The sequence below is a fragment of the Budorcas taxicolor genome, chromosome 20 (assembly GCF_023091745.1).
Source record: "Budorcas taxicolor isolate Tak-1 chromosome 20, Takin1.1, whole genome shotgun sequence".
NCBI lineage: Eukaryota > Metazoa > Chordata > Mammalia > Artiodactyla > Bovidae > Budorcas > Budorcas taxicolor.
The window spans coordinates 27,028,108-27,049,682 of record NC_068929.1 but is presented as its reverse complement, the minus strand read 5'-3'; the positions used below and the strand labels follow the sequence as shown (position 1 = coordinate 27,049,682).

General features: G+C 35.2%; 1 protein-coding gene across 1 annotated transcript in view; it reads right to left on the bottom strand.

Moving 5' to 3' along the window:
- Positions 1-21,575, bottom strand: part of SLC38A9 (solute carrier family 38 member 9) — a 91,569-nt gene that overhangs the window by 41,857 nt on the left and 28,137 nt on the right. The window contains exons 3-8 of the mRNA XM_052659148.1: positions 11,494-11,626; positions 7,981-8,102; positions 7,783-7,846; positions 7,461-7,554; positions 5,479-5,649; positions 608-667 (exon numbers count right to left, since the gene is read on the bottom strand). Coding sequence (XP_052515108.1) covers positions 608-667; positions 5,479-5,649; positions 7,461-7,554; positions 7,783-7,846; positions 7,981-8,102; positions 11,494-11,626 — 644 coding nt within the window. The remainder of the gene's footprint in view (positions 1-607; positions 668-5,478; positions 5,650-7,460; positions 7,555-7,782; positions 7,847-7,980; positions 8,103-11,493; positions 11,627-21,575) is intronic.

Genomic DNA, 21,575 nt, shown 5'->3' with positions numbered 1-21,575 from the left:
CCCAGGGATCAAACCCAGGCCCCCTGCAAAGGGAACATGGAGTCTTAGCCACTGGACCACCAGGGAAGTTCCCAAATGTTTATTTTTAATAAATTAATTAAAATAAACTTTTCTAAGAAATTGATTTTTTGGGGGGGTGCAAATCTTCAATTTATTTTTCCATATTTCCTAGCGTTGGTTCATTATTAGGAAATTTAGTAAACAATTTATATATCTTAAATATTACTAACTAAAATGATCAATGTTTAAAACTAAATTAACAAACTGAGAACAACAGTCCTAGACTTCTAAAACAATCAGCAGTGATAGAGGTACTTGAAAATATTTATTGATCATAAGCAAATATGGATACTGTGGATGTGAGATATAACTGTGAACTGTATAACATGAACTAAATATTGTTTAGCTTACATTAACACGAACTTTTGTGGAGCTGTTCTTTTCTTACCTTACTGGTTATCAACAATTTAATAGTGGCTTAGTTAACCTAATGATTTTATCCTGGTCATATACCTAAAATAAATTTATAGGTTCTACCTTATATCTTTTTTGAAAAAAAGGTCATGAATAAAGAAACAAGACAAACTTTCAACTCCAAACTACTTACCAGGGTCGCTATTGTTGGTAGTCGGTATAGAGTCTGTGTCATTAATGTGATGAATAAAATCTAAAAATTATGAGGAAAGCATAATTTAATACTGAGTGGAAGATATTAAATCAATCACCCTCTAAATTTTCTTTATCTATAAAAATCTTTTAAGATCTAATCCGTGGTAATATTATTCAATACACAGAACAAAGACTACTTCATTATTAACATAACTTCACCTTCTTCAGCTTTCTCTGCTTTATAGGAATGATGTCATTGGTGTCACAGTCTCATGGTGGTAAGTTTTTATGAGTGAAGGTTTTAAAAACAAACAAACAAAAAAAACCACCCAGAAGGCTGAAGTTAAAAGTCCTGGAATAAAGATAATGTGCATAATTTCTTATCCTATACTCACACTGATTTATGTAAGTATAGTTATATCTTATATAGTAAAGTTCTAAAACCTGCAAAAGGTAGAAAGCCACTACTCAAGACACCTGAATTTATCTGAAAAAATCACTTAAAGTTTTGAGAAAATATAGAAGAGCTTTTATAAAGTGAAAGCTATATAGTAATTATTGATCACAGGTACCACTAAGTTTTACTACAAGTAGCAGCAAAATAAAAAGCTAATGCAGATACCTGGGCATTCATATCATTCTATAGTAAATGAGAGAATGGGTAAAAATATGTTTTTTATTTGCCTGAGGGAATTTACTTTATTCTGTTTGATGTTAGCCTTTCATAACCTTAGTAAGCATTAAAGAAAGTGATGTAAAACTTAAATAGGATGATAAAAAAAGCCAGATTAGATTTTAAGGTCATAAAGTAAGTTATATATGTGAATTATTCATCTCCATTATATGTGTCTCAAGATAGAATAAAAGAAGTAATCTATGCTTAGGTTTTTATAATGTCTCCATGGGTTATTAGTGATTCAAGATAGGAAGTTATGCATCTTTACATAATTGCGTAATTCCTGATGCCAAAGATTTACATAAGGCTAGTAAAAACGCTGACACCAAGTATACTAGGTTGAATAGAATTCTCCCAAATCCATGTCCACCAGGAAACATAGAATGGACCTTATTTGGAAACAGAGTCTGTGCAGACATAATCAAGCTAAGGTTAGGTTGTACTGGATTAGGGTACACCCTAAATTCAATGATGGGTGTCTTTAACAAGAACAGGAGATCTTTGGACATAGAGACACTGGGGGAAGATGGCCATGTGAAGGCAGAGGGTGAAGCTGGAGAAATATTACTAAAGTCAAGGAATGCCAAGGACTGGTACCAGTTGATCATCAGAAACTAGGAAGAAAAAGGAAGGGTTCTTCCCTAAAGGCTTCAAAGGCCCTATAGACACTTTGATTTCAGACTTCTAGTTTCTAGGACTGTGAGACAATAAATTTCTCTTATTTTAAGCCAGTTATGGTCATCTGTTGTTATTTCGTTGCCAAGGAAGTCAAGAAACACCTGGAGTAACAGGCAAATTTGGCCTTGGAGTACAAAATGAAGAAGGGCAAAGGATAATAGAATTTTGCCAAGAGAACATACTGGTCATAGCAAACACCCTCTTCCAACAACACAAGAAGACTCTACACGTGGACATCACCAGATGGCCAATACTGAAATCAGATTATATTCTCTGCAGCCAAACATGGAGACGCTCTACACAGTCGGCAAAAACAAGACTGGGAACTGACCGTGGCTCAGATCATGAAATTCTTATTGCCAAATTCACTTAAAGTAGGGAAAACCACTAGACCATTCAGGTATGACCTAAATCAAATTCCTTACAATTATACAGTGGAAGTGAGAAATAGATTTAAGGGACAAGATCTGATAGGGTTCTCTGATCTGATAGACAGTCTGCCTGATGAACTATGAACGGAGGTTTGTGACACTGTACAGGAGACAGGGATCAAGATCATCCCAAGAAAAAGAAATGCAAAAAAGCAAAATGGTTAGCTGAGGAGGCCTTACAAATAGCCGTGAAAGGAAGAGAAGCAAAAAGCAAAGGAGAAAAGGAAAGATAGAAGCATCTGAATGCAGAGTTCCAAAGAATAGCAAGGAGTGATAAGAAAGCCTTCATCAGTGTTCAGTGCAAAGAAATAGGGAAAAAAAAAAAAAAACAATAGAATGGGAAAGACTAGAGATCTCTTCAAGAAAATTAGAGATAGCAAGGGAACAATTCATGCAAAGATGGGCTCAATAAAGGACAGAAATGGTATGGACCTAACACAAGCAGAAGATATTAAGAAGAGGTGGCAAGAATATATGGAAGAACTGCACAAAAAAGATCTTCATGACCCAGATAATCATGATGGTGTGATCACTCACCTAGAGCCAGACATCCTGGAATGTGAAGTCAAATGGGCCTTAGAAAGCATCACTACTAACAAAGCTAGTGGAGATGATCGAATTCCAGTTGAGTTATTTCAAATCCTAACAGATGATGCTGTGAAAGTGCTACACTCAATATGCCAGCAAATTTGGAAAACTCAGCAGTGGCCACAGGACTGGAAAAGGTCAGTTTTCATTTCAATCCCAAAGAAAGGCAATGCAAAAGAATGTTCAAACTACTGCACAATTGCACTCATCTCACACGCTAGTAAAGTAATGCTCAAAATTCTCCAAGCCAAGCTTCGGCAATATGTGAACCATGAACTTCCAGATGTTCAAGCTGGTTTTAGAAAAGGCAGAGGAACCAGAAATCAAATTGCTAACATCCGCTGGACCATGGAAAAAGCAAGAGAGTTCCAGAAAAACATCTATTTCTGCTTTATTAACAATGCAAAACCTTTGACTATGTGGATCACAATAAACTGTAGAAAGTTCTTCAAGAGATAGGAATACCAGACCACCTGACCTGCCTCTGGAGAAATCTGTATGCAGGTCAGGAAGCAACAGTTAGAACTGGACATGGAACAACAGACTGGTTCCAAATAGGAAAACGAGTACGTCAAGGCTGTATATCGTCACCCTGCTTATTTAACTTCTATGCAGAGTACATCATGAGAAATGCTGGGCTGGATGAAGCATCAGCTGGAATCAAGATTGCCAGGAGAAATATCAATAACCTTAGATATGCAGATGACACCACCCTTATGGCAGAAAGTGAAGAAGAACTAAAGAGTCTCTTGATGAAAGTGAAAGAGGAGGGTGAAAAAGTTGGCTTAAAGCTTAACATTCAGAAAACTAAGATCATGGCATCCGATCCCAGCATTTCATGGCAAATAGATGGGGAAACAGTAGCTGACTTTATTTTTTGGGGCTCCAAAATCACTGCAGATGGTGACTGCAGCCATGAAATTAAAAGACGCTTACTCCTTGGAAGGAAAGCCATGACCAACCTAGACAGCATATTAAAAAGCAGAGACATTATTTTGCCAACAAAGGTCCATCTAGTCAAGATTATGGTTTCTCCAGTAGTCATGTATGGATGTGAGAGTTGGACTATAAAGAAAGCTGAGTGCCAATGAACTGATGCTTTTGAACTGTGGTGTTTTAGAAGACTCTTGAGAGTCTCTCGGACTGCAAGGAGATCAAACCAGTCCATCCTAAAGCAGATCAGTCCTGAGTGTTCATTGGAAGGACTGATGTTGAAGCTGAAACTCTAATACTTGGGCCACCTGATGCCAAGACTGACTCATTTGAAAAGACTCTGATGCTGGGAAAGATTGAAGGCAGGAGGAGAAGGGGACAACAGAGGATGAGATGGTTGGATGGCATCACTGACTCAATGGACATGAGTTTGAGTAAACTCTGGGTCTTGGTGATGGACTGGGAGGCCTAGTGTGCTGCAGTCCATGGGGTTGCAAAGTCGGACATGACTGAGTGACTGAAGTGAAGTCATGTGAGCCTCTTTTGCAACATAATGGACTGTAGGCCGCCAGCTTTCACTGTCCATGGTCATTGTCCAAGCAAAAGTACTGGAGGGGTACCATGCCCTACTCCAGGGTATTTTCCTGACCCACAGATCGAACCCACATCTCTTATGTCTCCTGCATTGGCAGATAGGTTCTTTACCAGTGTCACCTGGAAAGTCCTATATATGTTTGAATGTATATACTAAATATAGATGTATGCATATATATATGAATCATTCAAAAAATAATAACTAGAGAGGAAGAAGTTTTCATATTCATGAATGACACAACTATCTAAATAGAAAATCCAAGTGAATTTACAAAATTATAAGCAATAAGAATTCAACACATTTGTGAGATTCAAGGTAAATATTAAAAAACTGAACTAGGTTCTCTTATAATGGCAACAAATAATCTGAATTTTTTTATAATAAAAAAATACATCACTACTTTCTGGGAAGATGGAAATGTTTCATGAAGGAGGTTGTGAGTTACATGGATATATCCATTTGTCAAAATTATATGGCCAAGATGTGTATATTTTAATGAATGCAAATTCCATATAAAAAAGAAAATAGTATTTATTATGATATAATAATAATATTATATATACTATTATATATAATAACTATATTAGTTGAGGTGGAGAGTGAGTATAGGTTGAGATCATGTTTTCTAAATGGATACCATTACTTAAGCAGGAAAAAATTTATTCCTAGGAGATGCAAACAATGCTTAAAACATCTTTTGGAACTTAGAAATATTTTATGTTAATTAGAGAATTTGAAGGAGTATATTCACCCAAAAATTAGGTTTGGGAAATTAACATACATTTTCTATTTGTGATCAACATAGAAACTATAGAAAACAAACTGAATCAAGTATATCTCCGAGAATCATAAATATTACTTTTTACTTCATTAATTCCAAGTCCAGAATTTAAGACTGCAACCAAAACAGTATAGTAGTTATTATATTTGAAAATAATTATGCTAAGGCATATGATATGGATACTTACTAAAAATAAATTTTCCAGTATTAAAAAGAAAATTAGACATAAGCACCCAATACACTATCATTGCTCCAATGAGAGATACCAAGGAGAAAAGAAGACTTGACCACTGCCCAAAGGAGCCAAAATAATATCTGCAGACATCTGGATATTCCCAGGTAGTGGTATCCACTGATGCTAGATAAAATATAAAAGGGGAAAATAAAATTAGATGTCAATTATATATTCCATATTCATAATATATATTCTCTAAATTGATTCAAAATATTTAGCAAAAGATTATGGGTATTTCACCACCAGGCATTAGACCATCTTATGAAATAACAGTAATTAAAACATTAGATACGGCAGATTATCACAACATTGTAAATCAACTATGTCATTAAAAAAAACAAAAACAAAACAAAAAATTTTAGAACAAACATATAAGAAGAAGTGTAGGCCAATGAAATAGTACAGATAATCTGAGACGTGGTGGTGGCAGTGGTTTAGTCACTAAGTCGTGTCTGACTCCTGCAACCCCTTGGACAGAGGAGCCTGGCAGGCTACAGTCCATGGGATTCTCCGGCCAAGAACACTGGAGTGGGTTGCCAATTTCCTTCTCCAGGGGATCTTCCCAACCCAGGAAATGAACCCAGATCTTCTGCATTGTAGGTAGATTCTGAGAAGTAGATTAAGGTAACTAATAACAGCAAGTGATAAACCAAGGCTAGAAAAAAATCATCAATATGGGACAGAAGACAATATCCAATATTTGGCATACTTAACAATAATATAGAGGAATGTTTTATTGAGTCATAATTTATATAACATGCCAATTAAAATTTCAGACAGTGAGGGAAGTGGGGAAGGGCAATAGAGGAGTGAAGGATTAAGAGGAATGAACTATTATGTATAAAATAAGCTACAAGGATCTACTGTATAACATGAGGAATATGGAAAACATTTTATAATAACTATAAAGGGAATATAATCTTTAAAAATTGTGAATCACTGTATTGTACACCTGTACATTTAATATTGTATATTGACTATACTTCAATTAAAAATTTCAGAAAATTAAGTTAAAGAATTTTAAAAATAACTGAAAATTTAGATGACAATATAAAAATAGAAACTGAAAGATTGTCCTTTTCTATCAACTGAAGAAATAGAAACTACAATGGAAAAGACAGCCAGATATAAACAAACTAATATGATACAAAAGCCATTTCAAATACTGAATACGAGAGAAACTGACAAGACACAATAAAGGGTTAACTGCCTACTTCATATAAAGAATTTAGGAAATCTATAAGAGCACCAAGGGGCTTGTGGATAAATGGGAAAGGGATATGAGGAAATAACACAATTAAGAAAAACATACCACTGCTTAGTAGAGACCAAAAAACTGGAGACCCAGCCTGGTTTGTTGATTCTCATTTGCTGAGACTGACTGAAATAATGTACATCTATTTAGGTCCTAAACTACTTTAAAACAATCCAAAAAGGTATATCCCTGATCTAGAATTTATAGAAATGAGTGGACATGCTGGTACAACTTTGAGAATTGATTATAAAGGAGTCATTGCTCACATTTTCATATTTACAATTTTCACTTTTAGGAGATGCCAATATCTAGATCTTTTGGTAGGGATAGGTCAAAACGAGTCACAATTAACTGATAAGAATCATAAAATTCTCAATTTAGTTCTGGCAAAGATCTTATTTTAAAAATCTGACTTTTTAAATTATTCTTCTGAGGAAATTAGCACCAAAGTAAATGCATTCTGCAAAGAACAAGCCTCTCAGAATTTCAAAGGAAGCCACTAAATTTATTACCGTATCAGTTCTGCCAAATGCTACGAATTACGAGAAATAAACCTTTAGGCAGAAAATAGTTAACACACTTGTGAAATGTGTGTTATCACACATCAGTGATCCACCTCAACCTCAATTCTTATTAATATCCACATCATTCGTTTATTTTTACAATAGTAAATTCTTACATATCATAGATCTTGATTTCACTACTCTGTAGCAGCAATAAAGTGTTAGAAGGCCCATCAGCATGATGACACACATTCCAGTAGTAAACCCAGCCTGTTTAAAAAAATAAAAATATAGAACAACATATATCATGTCAGAATAAATTAATATGCAACCATATTGTTACCCTAAACAATTATCATAAAAATCTGACAGCTAATGTAAAACTAAATATAATAATCTATTTCTTTAATAATTTTATGTAGATTTATTTAAACTTATAAAACTTACAATACAAAGAGAAAAAAATTCTAATACAAAGAGTGCTGAAAATTATATTACCTGTTTTATGCCCCAAGGAATACTTAGTATAGATGTTCCCAGCATGGTATTCCAAATCATAAAACTGAAAGCAGAGTAATAGTAGTAAAACATAAAGTTTGACTCTTCAAATATTTTAATTAAGACAAAAATTAAAATAATCAGTAATTTTTATTTACACATAATTTAAGTTATGCTCCAAAAAGTAGTTTAACTCACATGGTTACTAAACTGGTGTTTTTACCATATCCTTCAGTGTAACATTGAAGTTTATAAGCAGAACCCAATGGGCTATAGACATAGCACTCTTCTGGAGCTGGAACTACATGATCTGGGGCAATCTGGTTAAAAAAAAAGTAAAGAAATGTTAGAACCAGTAAATGTTCAACACAGGATATTTCCTAAACAATAAAGTACCTGACTATAGACACATTTCCAACTATCAGGAACAAATAAACAGTGTGTACCCGATTAAAACATAAAAATTACTTTTTAAATATAGTAAGATCTAAAGCAGTAAGAGTTTAAATACTATAGATAATAAACTGTTCATCTCAAATGAGAATGAATTCTTAGAATATGCAACCGTCAAAGTATTTTTCTCTTTACTTTTAAGAGACAGGAGGAAGAAGAGCCACAAAGACTGAAATTAGGTAATTCTGGATGGAAGGGATTGGGCTTTAAGTGCGGAGAATTTTAAGACTCAAGCGGTCATTGAATTCCTATGTGAATGTGGTTTTAGAGAAGAGGTAGGTTGGGAACTCAAACTATAAGAAATTGAGGAGTCAAAAGAAGGGAAAGAAAAGAAGAAAAAACATAGACTATTCTTTTAAACGCTTTGGTAGTAGAAGAAAAAGGTAAGCTAAAGTGGCCACCTCATGCTAAGGGTTGACTCATTGGAAAAGACTCTGATGCTGGGAGGGATTGGGGGCAGGAGGAGAAGGGGACGACAGAGGATGAGATGGCTGGATGGCATCACGGACTCGATGGACGTGAGTCTGAGTGAACTCCGGGAGTTGGTGATGGACAGGGAGGCCTGGCGTGCTGCGATTCATGGGGTCGCAAAGAGTTGGACACGACTGAGCGACTGAACTGAACTCAAAGTGGCTTAAAGAAAAGGCAAGATAAAGATTCTTAAAGACAGGAGATGTAAACAGTAGGGATGGAACCAATAGAGAGAGGTTGAAAACACACAGGAAAAGAACGATTAAATATGTATATATTTCTCATACACATAGCTCCCACTTGACCCCGACACATTTCTTTCTACCTCCCTATTCTGGGAGTTAAAAGAAATACGGTTTCCTGATGGAATTCTGACCAACTCACTGAGAATTGTCCTTTGAGAATATGTAGTCCTTATATATAATATTAAAGACATAAGAACTGACTGGTATAAAGCAAGAATCTTTTGTATCAGTACTTACTACATAAATCTACAACTTTGTGCTAGGTACAATGCTAGGTTTAGCGTTCAAGAAAAATAATATATGGCTCCTAACTTCAAGAAGTTTAAATTTCAGTTAGAAAACATATAAAACAATTATATAAGGCTATAAGAATAAAAATTAAGTGTTCAATTCTGGAACACAGAAATGACAACAATAATAACAACAATAATGGGGACTGGAATAGTTGGGAAAGACCTCAAGAAAGTGACAGAATATTAGGCTTCAGTAGGTATACAGGATACGAACTGGTGCAAAAAGAAAGAATATCAAATCCTTCTCTTTTTATGCATACAATTTTTGGTGCCTTGTGGGAAAAGAATGTCTTGAATGCCATGCCTATGGCTTTGTAAACAATTATTTCCATAATATATTATGAAAGCATATATAGAAATAGGTCTGCTGCCTTCTCTTTACCCTCAGTCCTCTAGGCTCTGAGCTCTGCTGTCTTCTACTATGGAGTAAAAGAAAAAAGGGGCAGGACCATGTCTGTATCAGGCAGGAGATAAACTATGGTATCTACCAGAGCAAGTTCAGAAAAAGTGAAAATCTAAAGTTATCAGGGATAGGATTAAAAAGCTAGAGGATAAGAAATTATTAGGAGATATAGAAAAACTGGGAGACTGGATCCCACACTCTGTCAGTCGGCCTAGGACAGTGCTTTTCAAACTTGAATATTTTTGTGATTCACACAGAAAATTTGTTAAAATACAGATTTTGATTCAGTAGATCTGGACTAAGGCTGAGTGTCTGCCTTTTTAACATGCTCTCAGTGATGCTGGCCTGTGCAGGCCACATATTTATTAGCACGCATCTGGGAGATGTTGGCAGTCAAATGATTTACTACCTTTCACTAATTCAGAATAAAAATACTCAGGTAAGTGGGGAAATTTTCATAAATAAAAAGTTATAACTCAGCAAAGACCTGACACGTGTGGTTTCATATTTCTCTTCCTTTAAAAATCTTTTGGAAAAATAATTTCGGGATTCTCAGAAAATGAGCATGGATGTATACACACAATCATTAAAAATGGTCATATATTAATTTTAGATCACTGTTTATATACTTTGATTAACTAGACTCATCTCATTGTCAGTTAAAAGGGATTCAACTTGGTATACAGTGCTGACAATTTCCAGGCAAACAACATACACTCAGACTTAGACTGGCTCAGCTGGTATCTCTGAAGTTTGCTTCTGAGAATACAGCCTCTAGGAGGTCTGAACTAGACCTGGAGATACTGGATTACTTCTACTCCCCAGAGGGCTTAGATAATTCTGATATGGCACTAAGACTTTACCATAACTACTAACGTAAAGACCTAGAGTAAGAAAAAGTAAAAACATTGGAGGAAACAAATGATCCCACCCAGAATATTTTGAAAGTCCCTACTTTGACTACGCAAAAGGATATCTTAGGAATTCACAAGGCCTAATATGAGATATCTGTGCTCAAGTGACTAGCTCAGTCCTTGCCCCTTGTAAACATCTAGAATGTTCAATTCCCTTCTCCCTTTTTATTATCACCTATAAAAATCATTTTTTTTCTCAGAATGTTTCATTCTTCTTTAAACTTGCAAATTTCTGAACATCTCATATGTGGTAATTCTTACAAGCATGAAATTACTTATATAGTTTTGAACCTAAGATAATAATATAGATTTAATAAGAAGATCTAGCCTTCAATCTGATTTTTTACAGTCTCTTCCTATGGGCAGTTTTTACATTTTAAATGATTCAAAAACAAAAGCAGAAAATACTATGCGACAGTAGGTGGACTGCAAAGCTTAAAATCTTTAATATCTGCTTTTTGACTCTTGTTTTTAATCTATAATATATATATTACATTTATAAAATATATGTATAAATTTCAGTTTCTCATTCCTGTAGAAAATTTCTGAAAACATTTTCCCTTTATAGCTACAAACTTAAAGATTGAATAGACTAAGCACAACTTATTATTTATTTTATTAATCAATGACCTAAACTACTTCAACAGATCCTCCTTCTCAAAGATTTTAGGATTATGGATTAGCAGAATTCAATCTAACAAATCTCTAGGCTGTTGTAAACATAAAGAGATTGTTTCAAATTTCTCTATGCCAGGCTAATAAGAATGAACTAGTCTGAGATATAAGATGTATTAATTAGTATCTTTGACTTTCCATGATGCCATCCTTGGAATATGGCCAGCAAAAAGTTCAACCACTGGGAGTTGCCCTGACTTATGTTCACTGTTCATTTCAACTTAACCTTAGACAATTAGCAATGCTTTGCCCCTTACCAGTGCCCTGTCTGCAGGAGCGGTGAGCCGGCTGTAGTAATGAATCCTCTTGTTCATGGCAGAGGCATGGTCGCTAACCCTCTGAATGACATCATTCACATTGACGATGTTTGTGGGCTCTATATAGAAGGGCCTAGAGAAGGGAATATACACTTGACAAAGAACGTTCAGGCAGAAATTCTGGAAGTCAGCCATTGAAGAAAATGATTTCTTGTCCTCCATTAGAAATGGGATGTACCAAGGCAAGGCATTCACTTCTCACTTTTGGTGGGAAAAGAAAATGTCACAAAAGAAGTATTATCCAATCTACAGAATAAAGCTTTGTTTCATAAAGTTCTTACTTTAAACACACTTTTTAAACTTAAGGAATTTAGCAACAGAGGAGACATAACAGAAAGAGCTTCAATCACTTATCAAAAAGAAATATAGCAGCTGTCAGTTTTCAACAATGAAACTTAGGCACAGCTTTGAATATTCTCTGAAAAACGTTTGGCATTGAATCAGAGAGATTACAGACAAAAACATTCCTCTATTAAAGAGTCTCTACTCCTTTATGGGCCAAAATTACTTCCTATGATAAACACAATTCCTATTTCTTGGTTCATGTACTAAGGATTAGTGATCTCAACCATCTCCCTTATGAAACTTATCCAAAGTACTATCAAATGGAACATCAAGACACTATTTTGTCTCATTCTACTTTTCTTAGATATCAGTAACATACCATTACATTACTATTTATATGCAATGCTTTCTCCTCATAACTGTGTCCCAATCAACCATAGATTCTGGTTTTCAATCACCAGGTTCAGTCATTAACCCATTCAGTTCCTTACTGAAACTCCCTCCATTTGCTTTCTTTCCAGCAATAAACTACTTTAAATGGAAAGATCTGCAGGGGTGCATGAAATGACTGTATTCCTCAGATCCCTTGAAGTTACAAATGAACTGTCTCCCAAACTGTATATAATTTGCTATTTCAGATTGTACACAGATCCAAAATAATAAAGGGGAAAAAAAAAGCCAAGAGATTTATCACTGGCTCCTGGTAAGTCTTCTACATTTATAGTTCTGAAATAAGCTTAAAATTTCTTAAAGTATGGTAACCATTTTTGGAGACACTGTTAATCTAATCTTGCGGGAAGCACTTGAAAAATCAAGTGACTGGAATTTTAGTTTATGCAGTTTTTCCAAATAACTCTGTAATATTAGAGAAGTTAAATTTAGCCTAGTCTCTCTAGTTAGCATCAGAGAAGGCAATGGCACCCCACTCCAGTACTCTTGCCTGGAAAATCCCATGGACGGAGGAGCCTGGAAGGCTGCAGTCCATGGGGTCGCTAAGAGTCGGACACAACTGAGCGACTTCACTTTCACTTTTCACTTTCATGCATTGGAGAAGGAAATGGCAACCCACTCCAGTGTTCTTGCCTGGAGAATCCCAGGGACGAGGGAGCCTGGTGGGCTGCCATTTATGGGGTCGCACAGAGTCGGACACGACTGAAGCGACTTAGCAGCTCTAGTTAGCATACAGTATCTTTGAATCATTTGTTTATTATTTACTCTCCACCATAGCACCTAAATATGGTGGGTACTTTCTAGTTCAATTCAAAAAACATCTAAGAGCATTTCCTAGAGCAAATAAGTAGATATAGAGGTCAATATGATATATTATCTATAGTAAGCATATATTTGCTAAATGAAATCAGTGATGTCAGTAAATCTCAAGGGGATACACAAAAGAGTCAGAGGCCAAATAAACTATCCCTACTTATAAATTTGGTAGCCTGAGATAATTACCACTCTTTCGAAGGCATTAGGTGTTCTAAATAATTTGCATCTCTACTGTAGCACTCAGTAGTATTAAAAAAAGCAATATAAAAACATATATGTCTGGGAGACAGTGAGGGGTCACATTCTACAGGACATTCCCTTCTTGTTTTGTAAGAATGATATCCCACAAAATTAAAAAACAAACTACAGCTTTAATGCCAACATAAAGCAGAGCTTTAAGCTAATCAATGATAACTAACAGAGATTAATAAGTATGACATTGATAGAGATGAAGATGTTCTACTCGTAGCTTATTACTCTGAAAATTCAATGGTATTAACATTGAATATCAAGCACTAAGTTGGCTCGAAGGCCTGTTGAAAAGTAGTCCAGGAAGTGCTCCAATTTCTTGCCTCCTGGCCTCTTACAGAAGTGTTAACTGTACCAGTTTAGTTGGCTTGGGTACTCAGAGAGCAGAATGACGCTGAAAGTTTTTCTTTTTCAACAGTTTTCATCAAGATGCTGAGTGCCTGTTCAAACAAATATTTTGGAATCTTTTCAATGCAGATTCTCTTTAAAAATATACAACTCAGCATATTTTAACTGAATTATTAGAAACATATGCTAAAGCTTCATCTGAGAAAGCAAAAAATATGAATTATATTTCTAAATTGAACTTTTGTTGGATTTGAAAACACTTTTAAAATTGAAACTATACAGAGAATATTCAGAATAAAACATTTTTTGAAACTTTTTCTTTTGAACACAGTTTCACATGAATGCTCCCTATCAATGGTACTTCTCATTTGAAATACAGCTCAACTGTGTCACACTGGAAAGAAATTATAATATTTCATGCACAAGTTATGTTTATCTCACCTTAAAAATATTTATGGTCATGCTACAGAAAAAAAAATGCTTTTAACATTCAGCAAAATTTTAAAAATGTGACTCAAAACCTTGTATTTTCATTTAATACACTTATAAACAAAGAAACCTTATTTCTACCTAACACCTTTTCTAGGTTCCACTCCTTAAATTCCTTAAAAATTTTTGGCTTTTAAATCTGTCTCCACCCTTCTACTGACCAGTTACGCTTCTCTGAAATTTACTAACAATTCCATGACTCTTAGGAAAGTTCATTCTCAAAATGAAGACTCTTGATTTAAAACTATTTCATTATTCACATCTCTATGGAAGATGAAACTCTCAAACACTTACCAAATTGGAACTGTTAGAAAATGAAAAGAGAATCAAGTATTCACAAAAATCCCAGGAAAATAAACATTCAAAATAATGAACCCACTGTACTTGTTTCTACCTGTTTGGTAAAACACTGTGTCTGCTGGGCAGCTTTGCATAAAGAAGACAGAAAAGAAGTTAATCAAGCCATTGTGCCTAGATATTTACTGCTACAAGAAAAATATTGGTAATTTCTGGCTTGCAGACACATTTCTTGCTTCCCCTGATGCCTAAATAACATTCTCTTTCACAAAAACTCTGCCCTATGCTCCAACTTTACTCAATGTCTCCTATTAGGGAAATTAAAATGGAGGAAGTCTTGTTCAGACTTCAGAAGCAGGAGAGCAGGCCTCTGACCTGCTTCTGACCTGCCTGGGTACTGCCCGGATTCCATGCCTGCCTGCAAGCACAGCAAGTCAGGCAGCACTTTAGATAAGAGAGCGGGTTTCGAAATTCTTGAGCCCCTGGAGGTCTGGCCAACACCATGGGGTCTAGCAAAATTCTGTGACTCCCGAGGTGAAACAAACAGCATTGTAAAAGTTAAAAAAAGTCAGAGCTGCATTTTTGTGTCTGGAATTATAAGTGGAGCCCTTGAAACTGCAATCTGAAGTCTCACTCGTGGTTGGATGCACTGCCTGGGACCTTTTCCCAACTGGGACTCCAGATTGCTGTTAATGAGGGACTTCCCAGCACTGTTTAAGTCTGGAGATTGGTTGGCCTAATTTGGTGCTATATATGCTTCTACTTTTCTCTACTGTTTCTATTTCTCTTCTTTTAATGACTGTATGTTGAAATTAAGTCAAATAATCCCCTATTAACTATTGAAATTGGGTGTGATGAGTGGTTTCTTTGTTAACAAATCCTTTGAACCTAAAAGGAAAGTAAAATTTTTGGCAAAACATCTCCAAAGATTGAGCCTATATAAGCTCTTCTCTTTTTATTAGGGTTACTTTATTGGTTCTCTAGTTTATGAAATATTGTTTAAGAGCCAACAAAGTATTAAGCACTGTGTTAAATGATCAACAGGACATAGAGCATCAAGGATCATAGTCTACTGGAGAAGACAGGTAAGTAAGCAATTTCAGTTCAGAGAGGAAAAACAGAAAAAGAGAGAAAGTGATTATGAGCAATAATAGGAGCAAAAAGGTTGTGCAATGTTGGGTACATGCAGAGTACATAGACGTTAAGTGAAGTGAAGTCGCTCAGTCGTGTCCGACTCTTTGTGACCCCATGGACTGTAGCCTACCAGGCTCCTCAGTTCATGGGATTTTCCAGGCAGGAGTACTGGAGTGGGTTGCCATTCCCTTCTCCAGGGGATCTTCCTGACCCAGGGATCGAACCTGGGTCTCCCGCATTGTAGGCAGACGCTTTACCGTCTGAGCTACCAGGGAAGCCCACAGAGTATATAGAAGGGGAAACTAAATCATGTCTGGCAGACCACAAGAAAACTATTGTTGAAGTGAATCTGAAAAGATACAAAGGAGTTAATCAAGGATGAGGAAAAGATAAAAAAAATTGTGCTTTAAAGAATGGAAAAGTATGTAGAAAAAACCCAGAAAGGGAGCAGGATAAATGTTTTAAAACTATAAGTAGTAAGAAGAGAAGTAGTGCGAGATGAGGGAAACCTGGGTTAGTACCTGGAGGACTTCACATGCCAATAGACATAATCCTAAAGGGACAAATTCTCAGTCTTCTTAGTTGATTCCTTCTCAAACCCCTAATTCTTAAATGTCAGGGTAATCCAGAGTTTAATCCATTTTCTCTTCTCTGTCTATACTCAGTCTCTTGGTGGACTCATTTAGTCCCATAACTTCAAATGTAATGTGCATGCTGATGGCACTCCAACTGTTATCTCCAGCCTGAACTCCCGATTCACATATCATAACTGCTCTCTGCTACCCCTCTCCTACCCCACCTCTAGGATTTGTGTACCGCACTAACCCCAGTACCCTCCTCACCATTCCTGACACACCGAAAGCATGTATCTACTTTAGGATCTTCATTATTACTTTAAACAAAGGCTCTGAAGGCCTTTCTCCTAAATATTTTCATGGCTTGCTTCTTTACTTCTTTCAAGTCCTTCCTCAAAGTCCCCTTTCTCAATGAGACATTTGGTTATCCTTGTCACCCTAGCTAAAATTTCAACGTGTCTTCTCCATCCCTGTCATTTCTTATACACCATCTCTGCTTTTCTGCCTTACATTTTCTCTCTAGCATTTATACTATCTAGCATAATATGTACTTTTTATTTACTACTGATTACCTCTAATAAATAAAAGCTTCATGAGAGCAGGGATTTTTGTCAATCTGGTCACTACTCTATTTCCAGGCAGTACCTGGCATATCACAGGAGCCCAATAAAATACAGTGAATAAATGCATTTTGAAATCACTTTAGAAATATAGAAGTTGGAAAAAATACTACAAAGATTTCCCATATATACTTCATGCAGGTAAACCCCCAATGATGACATCTTATATAACCACAGTGTGATCATCAAAACCTATATTGCTTTTATAATCAGAAAAAAATCAAAAATCATGAAGATAACATTTTTAACTTTTCTTTAGTTTAAAAACATTTTTTAATAAATACCTGGGGGAGAAATGATGGAGGGAATAATCAAAGTATCAAAAGCTATAAAAAATGAGAAGCAGCAACCTAAAAGAAAATCAATTTAGTATGGTATCCTCAAGCAAATTAAAGATTTTTCAGGGTTAGAGAATGATTGTGTCAAATGATTGTGACTACTGCTAAGTCAAATGAGATGAGGACTAGTCTATGAAATGACCACTGGTAACCTGCATGTGAGCAGTTTTGGTGGAGTAGTTAGAGCAAAATCCTGAATGAACTGGGTTCAAGAGAAAAATTTGGTATGGTGAGTACAAATAATCCTTGCAAGGAGTTTTCTGTAAAGAGGAATGAGAGCAATGAAGTGGTAGCTGAAGAGGTAAGTGTAAATACTATAGGAAAATGCTTTAAAAGCATAAAAAACATAAAAATCACCTATAATCCCACAACTTGTTATCATTAATAACATTTTACCAACTTCCATCTCATGGAAAAAATATAATGACACAGTATAATATGTTGATCAGAATGGTGAAAATTTAGCAATCTCACAATATCAAGTACTAGTAGGAGGTAGAACAATGGAAACTCTGCTGGGAATAGAAGCTGGTATAACCCCTGTGGAAAATAGTCTGGCACTATCTAGTGAAGTTGAATATGAAAGTGAAAGTGAACGTGAAGTCACTCAGTCGTGTCTGACTCTTTGTGACCCCGTGGAGTGTAGCCCACCAGGATCCTCCGTCCATGGGATTCTCCAGGCAAGAATACTGGAGTGGGTTGCCATTTCTTTCTCCAGGGGATCTTCCTGACCCAGGGATCAGACCCAGGTCTCCCGCATTACAGGCAGATGCTTTAACCTCTGAGCCACCTGGGAAGCTGAAGTTGAATATACATATACACTACTACCCATCAAATTTACCCCCAGGGATATATCCTAGAAGAGTTCTCATACATATATACCAGGAGACACATACAATAATGTCATTCTTTGTAAAAGTCCCACAGTGGAAATATCCCAAATGTTCAAAAGTAGAATGAATAAATAAACTGCAGATACCTACAGAATAAAATGCTAGAAACTACTGGCAATGAAAGTAGTTATGTACCACTTGGATGAAAACTATAATGCTCAACAAAAGTCACAAAAGAATATACACAGTAGGATCCCATTTACATGAGATGCAAAACCAGGTAAAACTGAATTCAGTATTTAGGGATACATAGACAATAAATAATAAAGAAAAGCAGGAAGATGATCACATAAAGGTCATGAGAGTGACTACCTATAGGGAGGCAGAGGGATGTGTTTGGTGAAAGACACACACCTTCGAAATAGCTTCAAAACAGCTGCCGTGCAGCTAATTTCTAGACCTCGCTGTTGGTTGGATGGGTGTGGGCTTTATGAATTTTTAAATTGTACACATGTACCATATACTTTTCTGTATACTGGATATAACATATGATAGAAAGAACTTTAAAAACAGGTCTTAAAGTAACATATTCTTTCAAAATTCATTAATGAGATCAAGAGGGACCCCAAAATTCTTGTGTACCATATAGAAATTTGCTGGTTATCTTGTGGCAAAATATCTTAAAGATTTATTAAACTTAAGTACGAATTAGCTACCTTTTTTCTGTAACAAGACAATTGTTCGAAATTTGTTGACCTCTTCTATGATGACTTGTGGCTGTCAACAGTATGCTACATAGGTACCCAGAAGGTATCCAAAACTAAAATAACTCCCCACATACCTAATCTGCCTCCCTTCAAAGTAAAGATATTGTAACAATGACTGAGAAAGAAGTTGCTTTTTGAAAATTAATTTATTGCCATTCTGAGTGACATTTGGGATTCTGATTCCCTGACCAGGGATCGAACCTGTGTACCCTGTATTGAAATCTTGGAGTTTTAACCACTGGTCTGTCAGGGAAGTCCCTGAAAAAGCAGTTGCTTTTTAAAAAACTCACATTATACAGAAAATATTCTGATAATGGATGTTTAAAAATGTTTCCATTATTACGTGATTTTATTGTTGAAAATAATGTCTGTCACCAATAAAACTCAAAACTGCAATTTTATAGACACGGATTAAAATTTTTCTAATGTTTAAGAACTTCCAAAGAATGTAAATGGTCTTTGAACATGTTATTAACCACACAAAAAAATCAAAGTAAAAATTGTAATAATGAAGCAAATGACAACACCAGTATCTAGGTATTTATTTTATATAATACTAGGTATTAACACTAATATCTTCACTAAAAAGTATTCAGAGTATAAGATGGCTAAAAGTCAGCGACATTAAACATTCAATTTATTTCAAACATGAAAATTTATATTTTGCATAAAACAGTATAAAAACATTATAAAGTTATAATTCCAATGCAAATTATTAGATCTGAGTGTATCTAATGATTCTTTCTCCTTTGTATCCTTCTCATCAGAGTACCTTCCAAATGGATACCCCTGAAGTATTTAGCTCCCCTCTAATGTACTTTCAGACCAGTGAGGTAGCTCCTCCATTCTGGCCAAGAAAGAAGCTACTGGCTGGTAACAGTTTTGATTTTAATTCCAGTTAACCTGAGAAGGATGATTCTATTCCATTTCTCCTTCCTCTCAGGAAAGAGATTAGCTATTTCCTGAAGGCTCTCTCTAAACCAGTGTATTGTTTTTAAATTTTATTTTTGGAGAGGAGAGGTGGAAGGGTAGACTGGAGAGAGAACCAAGAAAGGTGAACAATGCTACCGGTTGTTTCCAAGTTAACAGTATTAAACCAATAAAAATAGGAGTATTTGGGGCTTTAAAAATATTAATAACAAGGAATACCAGAATACACAAACTAGCACAGCAGTCACTAAATATGATTGAGTCATGTTGAGAAGGATAAAAATTTACCAGGCAAATTTCAACAAAAACTTCCATATGTTATTGTAGGATGACCAGAAATGAATTTCAGATTATCTTGGATTGTATTGTGGCAAGGTGTTATAAGATTTTCAAAAATAATAAAGTATATTCTATTGTTATTGTTAATATTACAAAGTAAAAATAAAAGTTTTAATGTACTGTTAAATAAAATTTAAAGTTAATTCTACTGGGATTCCCTGATAGCCTCAGTTGGTAAAGAATCTGCCTGCAATGCAGGAGACCCCGGTTTGATTCCTGGGTCGAGAAGATTCACTGGAGAAGGGATAAGCTACCCACTCCAGTATCCTGCGCTTCTCTTGTGGCTCACCTGGTAAAGAATCTGCCTGCAATGCAGAAGACCTGAGTTCAATCCCTGGGTTGGGAAGATCCCCTGGAGAAGGGAAAGGCTACCCACTCAGTATTCTGGCCTGGAGAATTCCATGGACTGTATATTCATGGGGTCACAAAGAGTCAGACACAATTGAGTGACTTTTACTTCTTCAAAGTTAATTCTATCAAGATCATTACATAATTTTTAAATTTCTATTTTCGTGTTTTATAATATACATAATACAGAAGTACACATACAAAAAAAATAAAAAAGAAAATGAAACAAAAAGAAAAAAAGAAGTACATATATACACATATAAATATATACAGTTCCAATTTTTCAGCTTATTTTTTTTTAAACTGATAGGATGGTATGGTGAAAAAAGTGAATGCTGATGAACACCTGGCTGAAGGTTATGGGTTCTTTATTTTAAAACTCTAGGCAGTTACTTAGCCACACGTAAAAATCTTCCTTAATGACACATGGACAAAGAACTTGACCTGAATATTAATTCTCAGGACTATACAGTTCAATTAAATACAGATGCTGCTAAGAATGAATTTACACATTCTTCCAGTGCAATTCATGCTTTCAAATTTTGGTTTTTAAAGACCCATAAATTGTTTTAATTCGACTGTGCTGAAAACAAACAATCTCTTCTTTCATGGCTACAAAATGATCAATAACATAAATGTAAGGTTTTTTTTGTTTGTTTTGATTTTAGCATCAGCACTGGAATAAGGCCAAAAGAGTTATATAAATAAACATCAGGAACTTTCAACAAAGTTAAAATGCTAGAAGCACCTGTAAATATATACAAACATAACAGTTCTTTTGTTTTTCTCTAGGTTGATATAAAACAGTAACACCACCACCACCACCCCATCCTATTTTCTACCTAGAAAAAGCAGTTCAAACACAACACCATAAGTGACATTCTACAAAGTAAGATTAGGAATGTGGGAAAAATTCCCAAGAGGGCACACTCTCCAAGCAGTTCTTCCTTTCACTCATTTTATCAGAATGCCAAAATAAGTCCCAAATTGTCTCAATTTCTTTAACTCCAATAAAGTAAGAGTATTATTAATTTTTGGAAGAAAAGAATTTGTCTTAATTATAAATTATAACTAAGATATACTTAATTATATACTTAGTTATAATTATTTATATTAATTATAAATAAGTAATAATATAAATTATAGATATTATAGGCTTCAACCTTCAATGTCACATCAATTATTACTCTCCTTCTTACACAAA